Genomic DNA, 19,487 nt, shown 5'->3' with positions numbered 1-19,487 from the left:
TAATCATTTCAAGTTCTCTTTCAAGAAACTCAAGACAATCTATGATATACCTGGGCAGGGCAAAGCTTTCCCCATGCTCTTCCTTCCACCCCAGTAGCATAGTAGTGTAAGCTCAAAAGTTTGTTTCTCTCACCAACAGAAGCTGGTCCAATAAAAGATATTACCTCACCCAACTTGTCTCTATAATATCCTGGGACCAACATGGCTACAACAACACTGCATAGTCCTCTCCAGTCACTGATATGCTGATCAATCACCAGGTGATAAAATATCTCCTTGGCATAAACAGATGGCTGTCTTCTACCAGAGGCCTGGAAAAATTGTTCCTTCTTCTACTCTGGAGTCTTCAGCAGATTAACATCTTCTAATGCTGCCTGTGGGGTAGAAAGGAATGTTTCAAGTTGTAGAGCACCAAGTGATTTTATCTCAAAAATCAATGAAAATTTATAGTTTAGAGAAACAAGAAATCTCTGCCATTGTAATGCTGACAGACCCTGGTCGTTGGTGGGCAGGATCAAACTGTGGACCTCAGTGCATGAGCCTCTACCTCATGAGCTAAAAGCCAACAGGCTGTTAGTTAAGGCTGTAGAGCAGACTCATTTTATCTCTCTCTCTAAGTGGTCTTGGAGTCACTAGATGGGACAGATACCATGATTAAAACCAAGCAATATAATAACAATACAGTCAGAGGTAATAATTATGATTAAAGAAAGAAAGAAAACACACAAACAAGCAATAATGGTTCTGTCATATTTCAGAGTAGCAGCCGTGTTAGTCTGTATCCGCAAAAATAACAGGAGTACTTGTGGCACCTTAGAGACTAACAAATTTATTAGAGCATAAGCTTTCGTGGGCTACAACCCACTTCTTCGGATGCATCCGAAGAAGTGGGTTGTAGCCCACGAAAGCTTATGCTCTAATAAATTTGTTAGTCTCTAAGGTTCTGTCATAGATAACTAAAGCAGTTTATAGATGGGCAAAATAATTTAATTTAAGGGTTGGTGAATTCTTTTTGATATATTTGTGACGGGATCCCCAGGGTTCAGCATGGGACTGTGGAACCGCTGTGCCCCCTTAACTCTCCAGCCTGGGCTGTCTCTCACAATGCTTTGATAATAACAAGCAGCAATCCCCTCCAGGCACTGTTATCACTCAGCACAACCGCATGTGGATCCCCACACCCAGCTAGATTGCATGAATGCTCCAGAGCCCTAATGTCAATATTATTGATAACTTAAATAGCTTATTAATGATTAATGGTGAGCAATCTTAACTAAGTCCTATGAAACCAAATTAAATATTTAACTCAGTTAAAAAAAGTCATTCAGGGAGTTGTCTTGAGACAAGTAAATTAATATCAAGCATCTTAAATCCAAATTAAATCCCACAATTTCTGCCTGTTTACTAAGTTAGCTTATGTCTCCTCTCCAGAAATACATTATGTAAACAATATGGTATTTAACAACAGATGTTCTTAATACCTTAAATTACAATAGCATTTCAATATGCCATTAAAATCACGACAAGAAAATGTATATCTGATTCCTTGGGGTGCTTTGCTAACTTAATCTAGCCCTGGATGCTGAAGGAACAGTGCTGAACTAGAAGTTGCTGCTGCTTCTTGATGCTCTTCTATGCTCCTTTTTGCTCTTTGGCTAATCACTGTTACTTGTTTGCTTGCAGAGATGAACAGGAGGAGTTGTGAGGAGTACTGCAAAGTTGAAGAATGGGAGCAGCCTGTGCTGCTGGTTTGCTTAATTCAGCAAATTTTATATTCCTTTCCTTTCGTAGCTTTACGGGAGGAGGAAGGCATGCCTATTTCAGAGCTTGGCTGAATTAAAAAATTAGCAGCTGTCATTCTTTCACTGGCTCAGCACCTTTCTGAGATTGTCAGCAGTTTCAGCTCATGCATAGATGATCTGCTACAACAGATGCAGCAGGGTTGTAATTTTTCCTCAACTTGATAGTTATACTGCCTTTGTTGTGGGAGATTATCAGAACATATTTGAAGTTTGAGTTTTCTTTTATTCGGTCCATTTTCTGATATATCCCTTTAGTTCCTTGCTAGCTTATTGGAGTTGAAATTCTGCTTCAAACGGGTGCAAATACCTGTATGTCGTATATCATGGTTTTCAGTTTTCAAAAGTATTTTTTAAACTTTATTACTCCCTAAAGAAAGTTTTTAAACTTGAATAGTCATTAAAGAAGTTATTGTCCCTTCTTAACAATCTTTGGATAGGTGACTTGTCTCTCTCAGTTTGGTAAGGAAGTAGTTTAAGCCAGATAATCAATTAAATTCCCTAATTAATATAAATATTCTATACTCAAATGGCTTTTATATGAGTAACCAGTTGTAGCATCAAATGACCTTACTATATTGCACATAAACCATGCCACTGTTCACATACAATGATATAAGGAAGTTATTACATTAGAAGGTTTGCAGTTAGAGACAAAGCACTTGCAAATATACATCTCAAAAGAAGCTGATGAACTCCTAAGCATTTAAATGACAGGCATAGGTTTTTCACCTTCAAGTGGAACATGAACTTAGAAGTTACAAAGATCTGCTACAAAACATTCCCCAGCCATAAATGTTTTCCTTAATATTTGAAGAATTAAGTCTTTAGAGAGTTTATAAAAGGAGTTAATTTTAATAGGATTTTTTCTAGCATATTTTCTGTGTGTTTGAAACCAACATTTTTTTTTCTTGCAAAGAGAGTGGGGTTGTAAAAGGCCTACTTTTATGGCTCTTGATAACACAATACATCGCTAAACATTCCTACAAAGTCCTTTGCTTGAGATAAAACTCATCTCTATAGTAGACTTGCATCTCATACCAGATGTGCTTTGGTCCTTTGTCCAAAATGACCCTTAGATTTAAAATCTGCCATTTGCAGTACATTTACTACTTGCAATTAAAAACTTCACTAAGGCATTCTATAGAAAACATAAATCATAACAACCAAGGTTTACATACATCTTTCAAAACATAACATAAAATAAAATATAGAAAGTTAAGGCACGATAGAACTTATAAAAGCTGCATTTCAGAGTAAACACAGAGATATTATGGCTGTGGGGTGGTTATCCTCCTTTGACACTTTGGTAGTTTGTCACTAGTTGACAGAAGGCAGATTTCTTTAACTTGAACATTTCATACAATTAAATAAGCAACTGATAACATAAGACTGTGTTGTTATTTTTCTAAGCATCCTGTATAAATATTGAGTATATTTTAAATTCATAAAGATGCAAGCAAGTTTGTAATGACCTAATATTATAAGAATAAATTATAATAGTTTTACTGATAACTATTTTTGACTTAATATTGAGGTCTGTCTCCTACATGCCACTGCCTGAAATAGTGTTAAGACCACTACTGGTAAAAGGTCCTTGGCCTGTGGGCCCCAAGCCCCTCCTGTCTAGGCCAAAACCATGTATTGATTTTTTTAAATAAAATAAATATAAAAGATTTACTTCACGGGCTGGTGACCTGAAATGCAGCTGCTTCTGAACAGGCAAATGTGGGCAGATGGAATAAAGGCATGCTACCAGGTAGATAAAAGTATTAACTTGTGGCCTTACTTTGATGCGGAACATGAAAAGGGAAGGAACTTTCTTTTCTTTTCCTGGACAAAAAAGTAATATCCTCTTTCATTGCCCTGGCAGGGCCTTCTATCTCTGCTGGACCAAGGCAGCCACCTAGCCTCTTTGGGCAAGGACACTGAACCAACAGGAGAAAAGACAAAGGGTTAGGGACGACCTGCTGCAGGACATGCAGAGGGATTCTGACCACAGGTTGAACCAACAGCTGAAATTCCAGCAGCAAATGAAGAAGCAGAAGAGGAAAAGGGAGGTAACGGACAGGGAGAGGGAGGAGAGGCTGGTGGCAGAGTACTTTGAGCATGACAGGGTGAGAATGGAGCAGGAGCTGACAGCAGCACAGGGAACTCATTGACCAAGACTGGGAGCAGCAGAGGGAAATGTTTGAGTGACTGCTCACTGTGATGGTCAGCAAGCAGCAGACCCTAATACCTGCATCAACACCATCCCCAGAGGACCCTCCTCCACACTTCACATCCTGCAGCCAATGTAGCCACTGGACAATTGTAGGGGGCAGGGTAGGCAAAGATTCAGTTGATGAACTCCTGGAATGGAAGTGTGTATGATTAGATGTACCCTGTTCACTCTGTCCCCCTCCAGCCACAGTAGAGAACAGCTACACTGGTGGTGGCAATTCCATTTTCCAGATATATGCATCCGAAGAAGTGGGTTGTAGCCCACGAAAGCTTATGCTCTAATAAATTTATTAGTCTCTAAGGTGCCACAAGTACTCCTGTTCCATTTCCAGTGACATTGCACAGATTGGCATCACTGTTGGTTTTCATTGCACATTGCACTTTTCACTTTTATTAACAATTGCACTCTCTAGTATTGGCAGCTGGAACACCTGTATTTGTTTTTAATAAAGTACTTGGTTGTACAATTCATTGGGGTGTTAGTACTTGGGAAACAAAGAGTAGGCAGGAGGTTTAAACCAAATTCTCATAATAATAGCAAATAGATAAATTCAGATGTACACTACAACATCACATTGCTCCGTGCATTTCCCGGCAGAAAGCAAGGATATGTGGGTGTACAAAGCATCCTTTACTTCCCTGTATCTCTTGGACCCAGCCCCAGTGAGCAGCTCTCCGGTACATATCACACCAGGTGGACAACTATCTTCACCTTCAGTGTTCACCCCACCTTTAGACTATTCTGAGGAGGAGTCCTCTGACTCCCGGATCTCTGTCCAGGGATCTCCTACCTTCCATAGAAGAGACTTCTTCCCTGTTACCTACCCTCAAAGGGAAATTCCAAGGGAGAAACTACCAGTGAGGCAGGGCTCATGATATGACCAGCAGTGGATGCTCCATCCTCTACCTTATGGACCCCCTCAATGCCCTAAGACCCATGGACTCTCTATTACTGTCAGTTCTCAAGGACTCCTAGTGTCACTCGTGGGGAATACAGAAGAAGACACCTGCCTGTTCCATCACTTTCTCTTCAACAACCTCAACCTCGAGAGGAAACTTTTGAGGAGCAAGAGGTCAGAGTGGACAAGGAGGTGACACCTCAAACAAATATCATTGTCACCATATGAGGCTATAAAGCCTCCTCTACCTTCTTTGGCTAATGATTTTACACGGTGTCAGGAACTGATGAAGCATACTGACTTGCTAGAGATTCCCTTAAAGAAGGCCTAAGAGTCACAACAAACTTTTGGCATTTTACATACAACATCCTCTGGTTGAGTAACTCTACGAGTGAATGAAGCTCTACTGGATCCTGCCAAAACCATATGGCAAACCCTTGCCACCACACCACCCACTTGCAAGCGGGCTCACGGTATTACATCCCAGCAAAATACGTGGAATTTTTGTTCTCCCACTCTCCACCAAATTCTTTAGCTGTGGAGGCTATCAACGAGCATGGCAGGCAACATCTTTCAAAGTCTGCACCCTGTGATAAAGACTAGAAGTGCCTTGACCTATTTGGTTGTAAGAGCTACTTTTCAGCCACTCCGCCATTTTGGATTGCAAATTACCAAGGTCTAATGGTGACGTACAACTACTCCAATTATGACAAATTCAACAGTTTTAGTGAACACTTACCTGTAGAACACTGTGAGCAGTTCAAGACCATCATAGCTGAAGGTCAGTTCTTAGAAAAAGCCAATTTTGATAGCCTCCCTAGATGCAGGTGACACAGTAGCCCACTGCACATCTACTGATGTTGTCATGAGTAGAGCACTTTGGCTAGAGCTATCTGGTTTTCCTAGGGAGGTCCAGAATACTGTAGAAGACTTCCCTTTTGATGGACTTAAATTCTCCTATGAGTCAACAGATGAATCTCTCCAGACTTTGAAAGATTCCAGAGCCAAACTTAGAGCCCTTAGCATGTACATGCCTGCAAACAAAAGAAAATTTAGCAGATCACAAATGGCACAGAGATCTCGTCCAGTTCAGTTCTTTACATACCCTAGGCCTACGGAACCACCGAAAGGCAGGCCTAGGTGTCAAAAGAAGAGACTACCTACTGTGACTGTTACCACCACACAGCTGTCCTCTTCATCCAACCGTCAATTTGGATGGCTTGGTTGAGGGCTTGGAACATCCCCACCTCATGAACGTTCAGTTGCACTCACCTCCCTCCCTTTGGAGATGATTCTCCCATTTTCAACCTGCTTGGGAACAGATTACATCTAACAGCTGGGTGTTGGAGGCCATAACATCAGGTTACTCAATCTGTTTCACTTCCATCCTTCACCCCACCCTCTTTACCGACCCTCTTTATCTCATGAACAGTTACTGAGACAAGAAGTCATCTCTCTTCTATGCATAGGAGCCATAGAAACAGTTGCATTCCAGCAGAGAGGGAAGGGATTCTACTCCAAGTATTTTCTGGTACCCTAAAAAAAGAGAGGATGGAGAGACCAATATTAGATCTCAGACTGATAAACACCTTTGTGGAATCACAGAAATTGAGGATGGTGACTCTCAGATATTATTCCACAGTTAGATTCCAGGAATTGGTTCATGGCGCTCAACCTACAGGGCATATATTTTCATGTCACAATTCTCCCCTCTCACAAAAGGTTCTTTGTTTTACAAGCAGTCAGGGTCACTTCCAGTATTGAGTGTTTCCCTTTGACCTCTCCTTTGTCCCAAGGGTATTCCCAAAGATCATAGCCGTGATAGCTGCTTGCCTATGATGGCCAGGGATAATAGACTTCCCCTATTTTGATGACTAGCTGCTCAAGGGCCAGTCATACAATGACATTCTCTGCAGTACAGACAGCCATATCCCTGTTCCATAGGATAGGTCTCCAAATAAACACTAAGTCCACTTTGAGCACAGTACAATAAATATTCTTTATAGGGGCTTCTCTGAACACCGTAACAGCTAGGGCTTACCTTCAGGCAGACACTAAAAACCTAATTTCGAAGATTTAAATAACCCCACAGATGCTGACAAGAAATTGTCTCCAACTATTAGGACATATAGCAGTGTGTGTACCTTTATAACCCAACATGACAGGTTATAATACTTAGTCCTGTCATGAGTGCAGGGGACTGGACTAGATGACCTCTCAAGGTCCCTTCCAGTTCTATGTTCCTATGATTCTATGATTCACCTGTGGAGGGATTTTCAGTATTTGCCCATCTCACAAAGACAAGGTTTATGAAAGGTTTTGATTAATATATAACCACAATTAAAGAAGTCTATTCCTGTATGGGATTTAAACTTGGTCCTTAATTGCCTTATTGATTCATAGATTCTAATGCATGAAGAATTGTAACCTGATTGATGTAGAAAATTTTGGGTAAAAAATTAGGATGTGGTCATAAGACTTTTCCTTAAAGAAAACTGTAAAGTAATCTACCATTAATGTCTCCAGTTCCCCAACCGGTGGGCAGAAGTTATGGCCACCTAAAATACCACTCGATTAGTAAAAATATAGTTAGTTGGGTTTCTAATGACCAAGGGATGACCACATGGTAAACTGCCTGCCAGACTTATGACAGACTTATGTGCAGTGCTAGGGAGGAGCCAGTGGGTACCAATGCCATAGGAAAAGCTAGGAAAGGTCCTGGACACCATTTCTAGGCTGCTAGGTAAGAGATTAAAGTCCAGGATCTCCATGGTAGCTTTCTTTGAAATATTTCTAATTCCCCACGCAGGGCCAGTAAGACAGGCAGAACTGCAGGGCATCAGTGTGTGGATAAGACAATGGTATGAGGGGGAGGGTTTTAAGTATAAGAAGAACTGGGGAACCTTTGGGAAAAGGAGGAGCCTATACAGAAAGAATGGGCCCCACCCAGACCAAAATGGGTGTGTTGCGGTGCAGGCAGGAGCGGCGCCAGGGTTTTTGCCTCCCTAGGCAGCAGCGCTCCTCCACAGAGCATTCGGCGGCGGGGGTCCTTCCGCTCCGCGTCTTCGGGGCGCTTCGGCGGCGGGTCCCGGAGCGAGTGAAGGACCCGCCGCCGAATTTCCGCAGAAGCGCCCCGAAGACCCGGAGCGGAAGGACCCCCGCCGCCGAATTGCTGCCGAGGACGGCAAAATGCCGCCTCCCAAATCCTGCCGCCCTAGGCGACCGCCTAGGGTCACCTAGTGGAAGCGCCAGCCCTGGATGTAGGGGATGCGACGGGGTGGCTGGTTTGGAGGGAGGTGTGGGGGACGCGACGGGGTGGCTGGTTTGGAGGGAGACGGGGGTCGCGGCGCGGGCGCCTGGTTTGGAGGGAGCTGTGGGGGTCGCGGCGCGGGGGACGGGAGGGGGTGGCTGGTTTGGAGGGAGACGGGGGTCGCGGTGCGGGGGACGCGACGGGGTGGCTGGTTTGGAGGGAGCTGTGGGGGTCGTGGTGTGGGGGACGGGAGGGGGTGGCTGGTTTGGAGGGAGCTAGGGGTGGGGTTGCGGTGCGGGGGATGCGACGGGGTGGCTGGTTTGGAGCGAGCTGTGGGGGTCACGGTGTGGGGGACGCGATGGGGTGGCTGGTTTGGAGGGAGACGAGGTGTTGCGGCGCGGGGGACGGGAGGGGGCGGCTGCTTTGGAGGGAGCTGTGGGGGTCGCGGCGTGGGGGACGGGAGGGGGCGACTGCTTTGGAGGGAGCCGTGGGGGTCGCGGCGCGTGGGACGCGATGGGGCGGCTGGTTTGGAGGGAGCTGGGGGTGGGGTTGCGGTGCGGGGGACAGGAGGGGGCGGCTGGTTTGGAGGGAGCTGGGGGTGGGGTTGCGGTGCGGGGGACGGGAGGGGGCGGCTGGTTTGGAGGGAGCCGGGGGGGTCGCGGCGCGGGGGATGCGAGGGGGCGGCTGCTTTGGAGGGAGCCGGGGGGGGGTCGCGGCGCGGGGGATGCGAGGGGGCGGCTGCTTTGGAGGGAGCTGGGGGTGGGGTTGCGGTGCGGGGGACGCGATGGGACGGCTGGTTTGGAGGGAGCTGGGGGGGTCACGGTGTGGGGGACGGGAGGGGGTGGCTGGTTTGGAGGGAGCTGGGGGTGGGGTTGCGGTGCGGGGGACGGGAGGGGGCGGCTGGTTTGGAGGGAGCCGGGGGGGTCACGGTGTGGGGGACAGGAGGGGGTGGCTGGTTTGGAGGGAGCTGGGGGGGTGGCGGTGGTGCGGGGGACGGGAGGGGGCGGCTGGTTTGGAGGGAGCTGGGGGGGTCACGGTGTGGGGGACGGGAGGGGGTGGCTGGTTTGGAGGGAGCCGGGGGGGTCACGGTGTGGGGGATGCGAGGGGGCGGCTGCTTTGGAGGGAGTCGGGGGGGGTGTGGCGGTGGTGCGGGGGACGGGAGGGGGCGGCTGGGTTGGAGGGAGCTGGGGGGGTTGTGGTGCATCTGATGGGATGGGACGAGGCGGGGGAGCTGCAGAGCTGGTGGGGGGCGGGGTGATCGGGCGGAGCTGGGGCAAGGGTGGAGCGGGCGGAGGGTGTTTCCCCAAAGGGGCTGATGCCGCCCACAGCCTCCCCGGATCCCGCCTCGCAGGCCCTGGCCCCTCCCCGGAGCAGCCGGGCCGCCTCCGCTGCACCATGGCCGGTGGGCCCGGGCGGCTGCTTTCCCTGGCCCTGGGCTGCCTGGCCGCCTTGGCCGCTCTGGCGGAGCAGCAGCAGCTGCGCTTCAAGCCGGCCCCGGCCCCCACCCCCGTGCGGCTCTTCACCGAGTCCGAGCTCGCCAGATACAGCGGGCAGGAGGTACGGGCGGGAGAGGGTGTCGCCCATGCGGCTGGGGAGGGGGCGCCGGCCCCTGGGGGCACGATTAGGTGGGGGGAAGGGCGCTGCTGCATGGGCGGAGGGCACTGCCCCCTGCGGAGATGGGGTGTTGTTGTTACTACCGGATGCGTGACACCCCCACCAGAAACTAGACACAGCACTGCTGTGTCTGGAGCAGTTTGATGCCAACACTTCCATCTCTCTCCTAGATATTTAAAAACTTTTCATGTCAAAGGAGACCAAGTGTCATCACACACTGGAGCTGCTTAATCAGCTCTCTCCAAATGGGGAGCATAGTCACCACTCTCAGACTAAAAACATTGCTGGGAAACAAACGAGGAGACAGTGATAAAAGAAACCAGCTTGTGCAAGCCAGGACATTAGAACACTGCAGTTACAATGGTAAACATCTGACAGTCTGGACATTTTCAGTTAAGGCTCCAACTCAACCTTAACTCTGTTCCTTACCAGTGGAAGAACACCGCTTATTGCCATATGAAAGAAACACAAGTCTTCCCCATTGCATATATGAATCAGTGGTATGATCTTTTGTTATATGGAGATATCGCCTGCACTCTGTTCCCCCCACTCAACACACACCCTTCCAGTTTATAGGTATACAAGATCCAAGACCTGTCTTACGAGAATGTGTAATTTATAGTGAAGATGAGGGGACCACACCTCATATGGTCAGAGAAGTGACTAAAGCAGATGAAAAAGGTGCTAGCCTGCATCCACATTACAGAATGGTTGTTAGCAGCTGATGAGTTGTGTGCTAACTTGAGATTTGGTCTGTGTCACTGGGCAGGTTGGCCCATAAGAATTAAAAGCACTACAGCCCTCATACTAAGGCCTGGTCCCCACTAAGCCCCCACTTCGGACTAAGGTACGCAAATTCAGCTACGTTAATAACGTAGCTGAATTCGAAGTACCTTAGTCCGAACTTACCGCGGGTCCAGACGCGGCAGGCAGGCTCCCCCGTCGATGCCGCGTACTCCTCTCGCCGAGCTGGAGTACCGGCGTCGACGGCGAGCACTTCCGGGATCGATTTATCGCGTCTAAACCAGACGCGATAAATCGATCCCAGAACATCGATTGCCTGCCGCCGGACCCTCCGGTAAGTGTAGACGTACCCTTAGGGTCTGTATGTGTGGATGGGACAATACTCGAGTTAAAATTTTGCAGTGAAGACAAGCACACTGGGGGATGGTGAGCATGGAAGGCTCTTATGGATCATATGCAGAGGCTAATATGACATGTTTTTGTAATGAGCTGGCTAGTGTGTATATGTACCATTGCTCTCTACTAGGTAACAATAGAACTGCTCAAGTATTGTATGTGTCATAGGTCCTATATTTTTAACAACTTATTGTGATTCCCTTTTAGCCCATATAATAAGGGCCTATGATTTTGGAGCAGGAGGATCCAACTTCTATTTGTACTCTTGCAATGAAGTTCTGAGTAATTGGGGTGTGCTATATAGTGACAGCTATAAAGTCCAGGGTGATCAGATTTATACAGGGCCTTAGGAGGACATGGATCTTTACATACAGATGCAGAATTACAGGATACTGCCTAACAGGCTTACAATCTACATTTAGAAATAGCATAAGTAATGACATTGGAGGAGGTTTGGGGGAAGGGAGAACAAGGATTACAGAATGATAATCCTTTGTTTTCTTTTGCATGCATCTTGATATTTCCACATATATTTTAACAAATTAATATTGTTTAGAGCAAAATTAAAGTTTTTTTCTCTCTCCTTATTGTCAAGAGAGTTGGAGAGGAGGTTAATAGTGGATGGAGAGGGCAGAGCTGGGGGTGGAAGAAGATTGTTGTGTTGGGTGCATGAGAACGGTAGAGGGGATCAGACTGTAGTGGGAGGAAGAGAGAGAAGAGTAGCGGAGTGGAATGTGGGGACAAAAGAAGGCATGACAAAGGAGGCAGAGGTTGGTGAGATTAGGTAATATGGTCAGTAAGTGAACAATCAACAAGGCAAGTTAAAGGTTAGTGATCAATATATTAATGGGAAGGAACTGATAGTATGGCAATTGATGGTTACAATCAGTAAGGCAAAAACTGAATAAGCCTAGCAGAAACAGTCAGCTGTCAGCCATGGATGTAACTACATGTTTTGGTCTCGTCCTGTACTGTGAAGGTGGGGGAGAGTCTGGTTCTTTATTGGCCTGATTTTCAAAATAGCTTGGCTCCTCAAAACTCCCATTGATTTCAATAGGATCTGCTAGCTGCTGGGCACTTTAGAAAGTCTGGTCACAGCTGTTTAGTGGTATATTAACAGTTTGCAGGCCAGAATTTTTCCCTGAGATACTGGGCATCTGTGACTCATAGCTGAAGGTTAGGATGGAGAGACTAAGGAGTAAAGATAAGGTTTCTACTGGGATCTTAACCCCCTGACTTGAGAGTTGAGAATTTGAAAGTAGAAGGCAGCTTGGGTGAAAGTGATCATGAAATCATAGAGTTTGCAATTCTAAGGAAGGGTAGAAGGGAGAACAGCAAAATAGAGACAATGGATTTCAGGAAGGCGGATTTTGGTAAGCTCAGAGAGCTGATAGGTAAGGTCCCATGGGAATCAAGACTGAGGGGAAAAACAACTGAGGAGAGTTGGCAGTTTTTCAAAGGGACACTATTAAGGGCCCAAAAGCAAGCTATTCCGCTGGTTAGGAAAGATAGAAAATGTGGCAAAAGACCACCTTGGCTTAACCACGAGATCTTGCATGATCTAAAAAATAAAAAGGAGTCATACAAAAAATGGAAACTAGGACAGATTACAAAGGATGAATATAGGCAAACAACACAGGAATGCAGGGGCAAGATTAGAAAGGCAAAGGCACAAAATGAGCTCAAACTAGCTACGGGAATAAAGGGGAACAAGAAGACTTTTTATCAATACATTAGAAGCAAGAGGAAGACCAAAGACAGGGTAGGCCCACTGCTTAGTGAAGAGGGAGAAACAGTAACAGGAAACTTGGAAATGGCAGAGATGCTTAATGACTTCTTTGTTTCGGTCTTCACCGAGAAGTCTGAAGGAATGCCTAACATAGTGAATGCTAATGGGAAGGGGGTAGGTTTAGCAGATAAAATAAAAAAAGAACAAGTTAAAAATCATTTAGAAAAGTTAGATGCCTGCAAGTCACCAGGGCCTGATGAAATGCATCCTAGAATACTCAAGGAGCTAATAGAGGAGGTATCTGAGCCTCTAGCTATTATCTTTGGAAAATCATGGGAGACGGGAGAGATTCCAGAAGACTGGAAAAGGGCAAATATAGTGCCCATCTATAAAAAGGGAAATAAAAACAACCCAGGAAACTACAGACCAGTTAGTTTAACTTCTGTGCCAGGGAAGATAATGGAGCAAGTAATTAAGGAAATCATCTGCAAACACTTGGAAGGTGGTAAGGTGATAGGGAACAGCCAGCATGGATTTGTAAAGAACAAATCATGTCAAACCAATCTGATAGCTTTCTTTGATAGGATAACGAGTCTTGTAGATAAGGGAGAAGCTGTGGATGTGGTATACCTAGACTTTAGTAAGGCATTTGATACGGTCTCGCATGATATTCTTATCGACAAACTAGGCAAATACAATTTAGATGGGGCTACTATAAGGTGGGTGCATAACTGGCTGGATAACCATACTCAGAGAGTTGTTATTAATGGTTCCCAATCCTGCTGGAAAGGCATAACGAGTGGGGTTCCGCAGGGGTCTGTTTTGGGACCGGCTCTGTTCAATATCTTCATTAACGACTTAGATATCGGCATAGAAAGTACGCTTATTAAGTTTGCGGATGATACCAAACTGGGAGGGATTGCAACTGCTTTGGAGGACAGGGTCATAATTCAAAATGATCTGGACAAATTGGAGAAATGGTCTGAGTTAAACAGGATGAAGTTTAACAAAGACAAATGCAAAGTGCTCCACTTAGGAAGAAAAAATCAGTTTCACACATACAGAATGGGAAGAGACTGTCTAGGAAGGAGTATGGCAGAAAGGGATCTAGGGGTTATAGTGGACCACAAGCTAAATATGAGTCAACAGTGTGATGCTGTTGCAAAAAAAGCAAACGTGATTCTGGGATGTATTAACAGGTGTGTTGTGAGCAAGACACGAGAAGTCATTCTTCCGCTCTACTCTGCTCTGGTTAGGCCTCAGCTGGAGTATTGTGTCCAGTTCTGGGCACCGCATTTCAAGAAAGATGTGGAGAAATTGGAAAGGGTCCAGAGAAGAGCAACAAGAATGATTAAAGGTCTTGAGAACATGACCTATGAAGGAAGGCTGAAAGAATTGGGTTTGTTTAGTTTGGAAAAGAGAAGACTGAGAGGGGACATGATAGCAGTTTTCAGGTATCTAAAAGGGTGTCATAAGGAGGAGGGAGAAAACTTGTTCACCTTAGCCTCTGAGGATAGAACAAGAAGCAATGGGCTTAAACTGCAGCAAGGGAGGTCTAGGTTGGACATTAGGAAAAAGTTCCTAACTGTCAGGGTGGTTAAACACTGGAATAAATTGCCTAGGGAGGTTGTGGAATCTCCATCTCTGGAGATATTTAAGAGTAGATTAGATAAATGTCTATCAGGGATGGTCTAGACAGTATTTGGTCCTGCCATGCGGGCAGGGGACTGGACTCGATGACCTCTCGAGGTCCCTTCCAGTCCTAGAATCTATGAATCTATGACTTTATTTTAAACTAAAAATGAGATAAAATAGATATCTATTGACAACTTTAACTCTCAACTAAGCGTGTGTGTTTTTCCTTTTGTTTTTTTAAAACAGAACACCAACATTTCTGAAGTAATATTTTTTTTCTTCCTAGCACTACTTTAAAGTATTTTAGAGAAGGAGGAAAGAAAGCATTATTATTATGATAATAATTTGCAAGTATCTTTTATCCAAAGTTTTCAAAACACTAAACAAATGTGGGTAAGTGACTTGCTGAAAGTCAAACAGTGAATAGTTTGGAAGAGAATCCAGGTTTCCTGACTCTAATTTCTTTCTCTAACCAGTTCTTATGCATAGCCCCTGTATACAATAGAGCAAAAATGTGCAATTGGTGGAAACTCTTCTGTAGATAGCCCTGTTTGAGAGTTTGTCTAGTGAGAGAGACCAAGTTACGCATCTCAGGCATAGAAATGCCTTTTCAAATCATAGTGTACAAATAGTACAATCAGTTTCAAGGATATCTCAGGTATTGTAGGGACACGGGTCTTAAACATCTATCCAAGCAGGTCAGTTTCTCCCAGGCTGCTCAAGAGAACCATCAAAATAATCAGGCAATGGGCCCAAAGTCTCTAGTTGTTTGTCAGACCTCCCCTTTTCCCCAGGATGAACACCACAATGGTAGAACAGGATATTCTTCCTGTTTCCTTCCTGACAGAAAAAGAACAGATACCAGATATCTTCTCCCATCTGAGTGTTTACAGACAGTTCCTCAGTTTTAGAGATCTGTAGAATGTGCTTCACCATAAATACCAAACCACTCAATAGGATATTGGAATACAGAACTTTTGATACTCTCTCCCTCATCACTAGCACTATAACTACCGATGCCTCAACATTTTACAGAATCACAGCTACCTATTTATTCTTCCAAAACCTGTGGAGATCCCTCCAATGAGGTAATCCTCAAAGAAAATTCTTCACATTTACAAAGTTATTGTTCTCACTGAGCTAATTCCATAGCCTTCAGAGATGTGTAGGGATTAAATGAAGTATCCATCCTACTCTAATCCTTGTCTGCCAGGTAGGACATTTAGGCCAATGGATTCAAAGTCTTCCCTTAATGCAGGAGTGGCCAACCTGAGGCGGAGAAGAAGCCAGAATTTACCAATCTACATTGTCAAAGAGCCACAGTAATATGTCAGCAGCCCCTCATCAACTCGCCCCCACCCCCACACGCTCCCAGTGCCTCCCACCCACCGGCAGTCCCACCGATCAGCGTCTCCCCCTCCCTTCCCACACCTCCCAATCAGCTGTTTTGTGGCGTGCAGAAGGCTCGGGGAGGGGGTGAGAGCGAGGGCATAGCAGGCTCGGGGGCGGGGGGGGGCCTGTGGCAGAGCTAGGGGCGCCTGTACCTCCAGCCCCAGAGTCTGTGTCTATACAAGGAGCTGCATATTAACTTCTGAAGAGCCGCATGTGGCTCCAGAGCCACAGGTTGGCCACCCCGCCGTAATGTATTCTTCTAGCTCATTAAGTCAAGAATGTAGACAGTTTTTAAAAATATCATAGAATTAATACAGGAATTCAATTTCCAGAAGTTTTAGCTTTCTATGATGAAAAAAAATCTTAGCTAACAAATTCAAAATGATAAAATCCTTCGCTAAATTTATACAGATCTCTTCTCTGAAGTGCTTGCTGGTTGGCCTCCTTGGGGTTGTCTCCAGAAACTGAAGAAAACACTAACCAGCATCTCATTGACAGAGAAAATAGATTTTGAGGGGAGGACAAAGTGGAATCAATGGTTTATTAAGCAAAACAGATGTCCGCAGAAGATCAGATTTGTGTGTGCGTGTTTGCTTTATCCTCTTGATCAAAGGAGAATACCATCTGCCATACACCCTTTCACCTCAGAAAACATCCACCTCCAGAATGATTTACTTAATCATCTTGGAACAAACAAGTATTATGAACTGACTCCAGAAAAGGCACAGAAGGGGGAAGTGTATTGTCTGACTACTAGATTCCAAACAGAATAGTTTCTTCCATGAACTTCCATCATTTTCTGGGGTTAAATCCATAAAGATTCTCATAGACTATTTCAAGTACCAGTGTTTATTCCAGGAATTTCAAGAATCATCATCTATGGGAGCAAGAGACACACTGATGCAGCACAGAAATAAACAGGGCTTTAACATACCTATTCCACTAGTAGTTGGTGTCCTAATAGTGAAAACAAGCTCCAATAGTGAGAACAGAAGTCTACATCTTCTCCATGTACAACATGGTTTTCAGAATGCAGACACTCAGAACTTGGCATCACAGCTAGATACCAGTGAACTACACATCACTGAATACTAGTGGAAATTATTCATGTAATTATCACATGATGAATACTGATTTTTTTTGTACACTAACCTGCATGCAGCCTCTGTTCCCTCCCCCATCTCTGCCTTTGGCTCAGAATATGGCCTCTTTACTGTATAGTGCCAGCAGCTGACACAGGGATGCATGACTGTTTGGCAGGCAGCTGACAGCAGTCATAATGGCAAGGTATAGAAAACCAGCTTCTTGCGGCCCAGAGACCCACAGAGAAATCTTTATTCATTTTTTTTGCAGCATGTAATTGATTTGGGGATGAATGAAAACTCCAGGCTGTGAATCTTGTGTGCATTGATCGTGATTTAAGTTGCTAGAGAACACATAGTAAGGGGTTCATTCTCTCCTCAATGTGCTGTACACATGCTGGCTTTATTTTGAGCACCTGCTGGCTTCTCTCTTTCTTTCCAGGAGGGCCAGCCTATTTACATGGCCGTGAAGGGAGTAGTATTTGATGTCACTTCTGGAAAAGGTGAGTTGGCTTTTCCCCCTTCACATTATCCCATTTTTCTTCTTAAACATCCTAAACCTTTAGGAAACTTCAAACTCTATTTAAATACAAAGAACATACTCATTTGTTCTTAATTCCTAATCATCCTCCTCTGAAGCTGCCTTCTCCCACTCAGCTTCACACCTCCTTTCATGCTGACCTCTGTGTCTGGAACAGAACAGATCCTCTTCTTAGCCTATCATTTTCTAAGAAATGCCATAATACCTTTTGACTTGACTGAGACACCTTCCATTATATAGATTTACACATGTTTTCCTCTAACATTGGTTTTAGCTACTCTTTAAATTTAAAATAAAAAAAAGTGCACTTAGGACTGATGAAAGCTACCAAACTGAGAGCCCTAGAGAGAGAAATTCGCCATCAGTAGAACAGACACAACTTGGGCAGCAGCTGTATTACAATCTTAGTGAAGACAGGCAGTTGTCATTTTAGGCCACATTAACTAGTCCAGGTAAGCTAGTCTGTCTTGAGACGTCACCAAAATTTTAGGAGGAAAAGGGCTCAGATCCGAGTCCTTGGTTTTGGCTCATTTAGGAGTATAATGGGCTCCTTTCATGCTGGTATAAGCAGATGCTTAATCTGGCCCATTGTTTTCATTGTCAATAGTCTGAACATTACTAGATTTCCTCTCCTTGAACAGAATTTTATGGGAAAGGTGCCCCATACAACGCCCTCGTTGGGAAGGACTCAACACGAGGCGTTGCAAAGATGTCACTTGACCCAGAAGACCTCACTCATGACACAGTAAGAAATGGGATTGTTTGTTTAATTCCTTCTTTGCAAAATTTCAATCTTTTTCTTGGCTTCCCTAAAATATATTCCCCTGCTGTATATTTATTCAAAGCCCAATCCTATAAATAAGGAAAATATTTATTTTCTAAGAAATGCCGTAATACCTTTTGATCTGATTGAGACACCTTCCATTATATAGATTTGCATACGTTTTCCTCTAACGTTGGTTTTAGCTACTCTTTAAATTTAAAATAAAAAAAGTGCACTTAGGACTGGTGAAAGCTACCAAACTGAGAGCCCTAGAGAGAGAAATTCGCCATCAGTAGAACAGACACAACTTGGGCAGCAGCTGCCCCGTCAACATACTTTAACAGCTGTCTAGAGGGACAGCATCTAAAAATGTGTAGTTCAGTTTCCTTGACCAATTCAGTCCTTGGTGTCTCTGCTGAGAATACTAAATGGGTCAACTGTGATGGTGCTTTTTGGAAATGAATTGAAGCCAACAACTCACTTTACCTGAGGATGTCAGGCTTTATCACTACTGGGCTGAATTTGAATAAGTGACCTAGGGGTGAAAGGTTCTATGATAAATAACTCACTGCCAATTACTTAAACCCTCCATTGTTTCTGTGCCCTGCAAATTAAATCTGAAGGCTGGCGTCGAGGCTAGGATGATCAACATAAATAAAGACATATGTAAATACCTGCCATTTTTTCTTGCCCATATTTCCTTTAGACAGGACTCACGGAAGAAGAGCTAAAATCCCTGGATGATATCTTCAATGATGTGTACAAAGCCAAATATCCTATTGTTGGCTACACTTCTCAAAGAATTCTGAATGAGGATGGCAGCCCCAATCAGAACTTTAAACCTGAGGATCAGCCACATTTCAGCATTAGAGATGAATTTTGATGAAGGATTTAGCATCCTGAAAATCCTCAGATGGACATTGTAGAACACTGTATGACTGGGAAACATTGACTGTTTCTAAGGCAGAAGAACATTTTCTATGAATTATGTATCTTTTGTATTTTTGTTATCCGTCCCCCCGCCCAAAGAGAATAATAGCTGATTAATAGTGTAGTGAATTCCTTCAAGTAGTGAACCAAATAAAATTTAATCAGTGGCACATATTTGTGGATTGGAGGGAATTATTTCAATAAAATTCTCACTGCCAATATCTTGATTTCTCTTTTTTAATATAAAAAGAAAAATTGGATAACTAAAGACTCATTCCCTAAAGGGGAGAAAGTGTCCTTTAATAGCTGAATCATGAGATTAGGGGGTTTGCCATTTCTGGGTTCTGTTCCCTGTTCTGCTGCAAACTTGCTGTATTACGTGAGTCACCTTACTTCACTTCTCCATGCCTCAGTTTCTCCATCAGTAAAATAGGTGTAATAAGGCTTCTTATCTCAGAGGAGTGGTGTGGGGCTTAATATTCATCCTCTT

General features: G+C 44.6%; 1 protein-coding gene across 1 annotated transcript; it reads left to right on the top strand.

Annotated features, from left to right (window-relative positions):
* Positions 1-9,566: 9,566 nt before the first annotated feature.
* NENF (neudesin neurotrophic factor) lies at positions 9,567-19,169 on the top strand. The gene is made up of 4 exons (XM_065401522.1): positions 9,567-9,728; positions 17,206-17,266; positions 17,946-18,049; positions 18,774-19,169. Exons 1-4 carry the CDS (start codon positions 9,567-9,569, stop codon positions 18,948-18,950), a joined length of 504 nt encoding a protein of 167 aa, XP_065257594.1. The 3' UTR covers positions 18,951-19,169.
* The last annotated feature ends 318 nt before the right edge of the window (positions 19,170-19,487 follow it).

This window comes from Emys orbicularis, chromosome 3, assembly GCF_028017835.1.
Source record: "Emys orbicularis isolate rEmyOrb1 chromosome 3, rEmyOrb1.hap1, whole genome shotgun sequence".
Classification (NCBI taxonomy): Eukaryota; Metazoa; Chordata; order Testudines; family Emydidae; genus Emys; species Emys orbicularis.
Note: the sequence above shows the minus strand (reverse complement) of the source record. Positions and strands in the feature narration are given on the sequence as shown.

Coding starts and splice junctions, on each gene's coding strand:
- NENF (XM_065401522.1), top strand. CDS start 9,567: ATGGCCGGTGGGCCCGGGCGGCTGCTTTCCCTGGCCCTGGGCTGCCTG. Junction 17,267..17,945: donor TGATGTCACTTCTGGAAAAG/GTGAGTTGGCTT, acceptor CTCCTTGAACAG/AATTTTATGGGAAAGGTGCC. Junction 18,050..18,773: donor AAGACCTCACTCATGACACA/GTAAGAAATGGG, acceptor TATTTCCTTTAG/ACAGGACTCACGGAAGAAGA.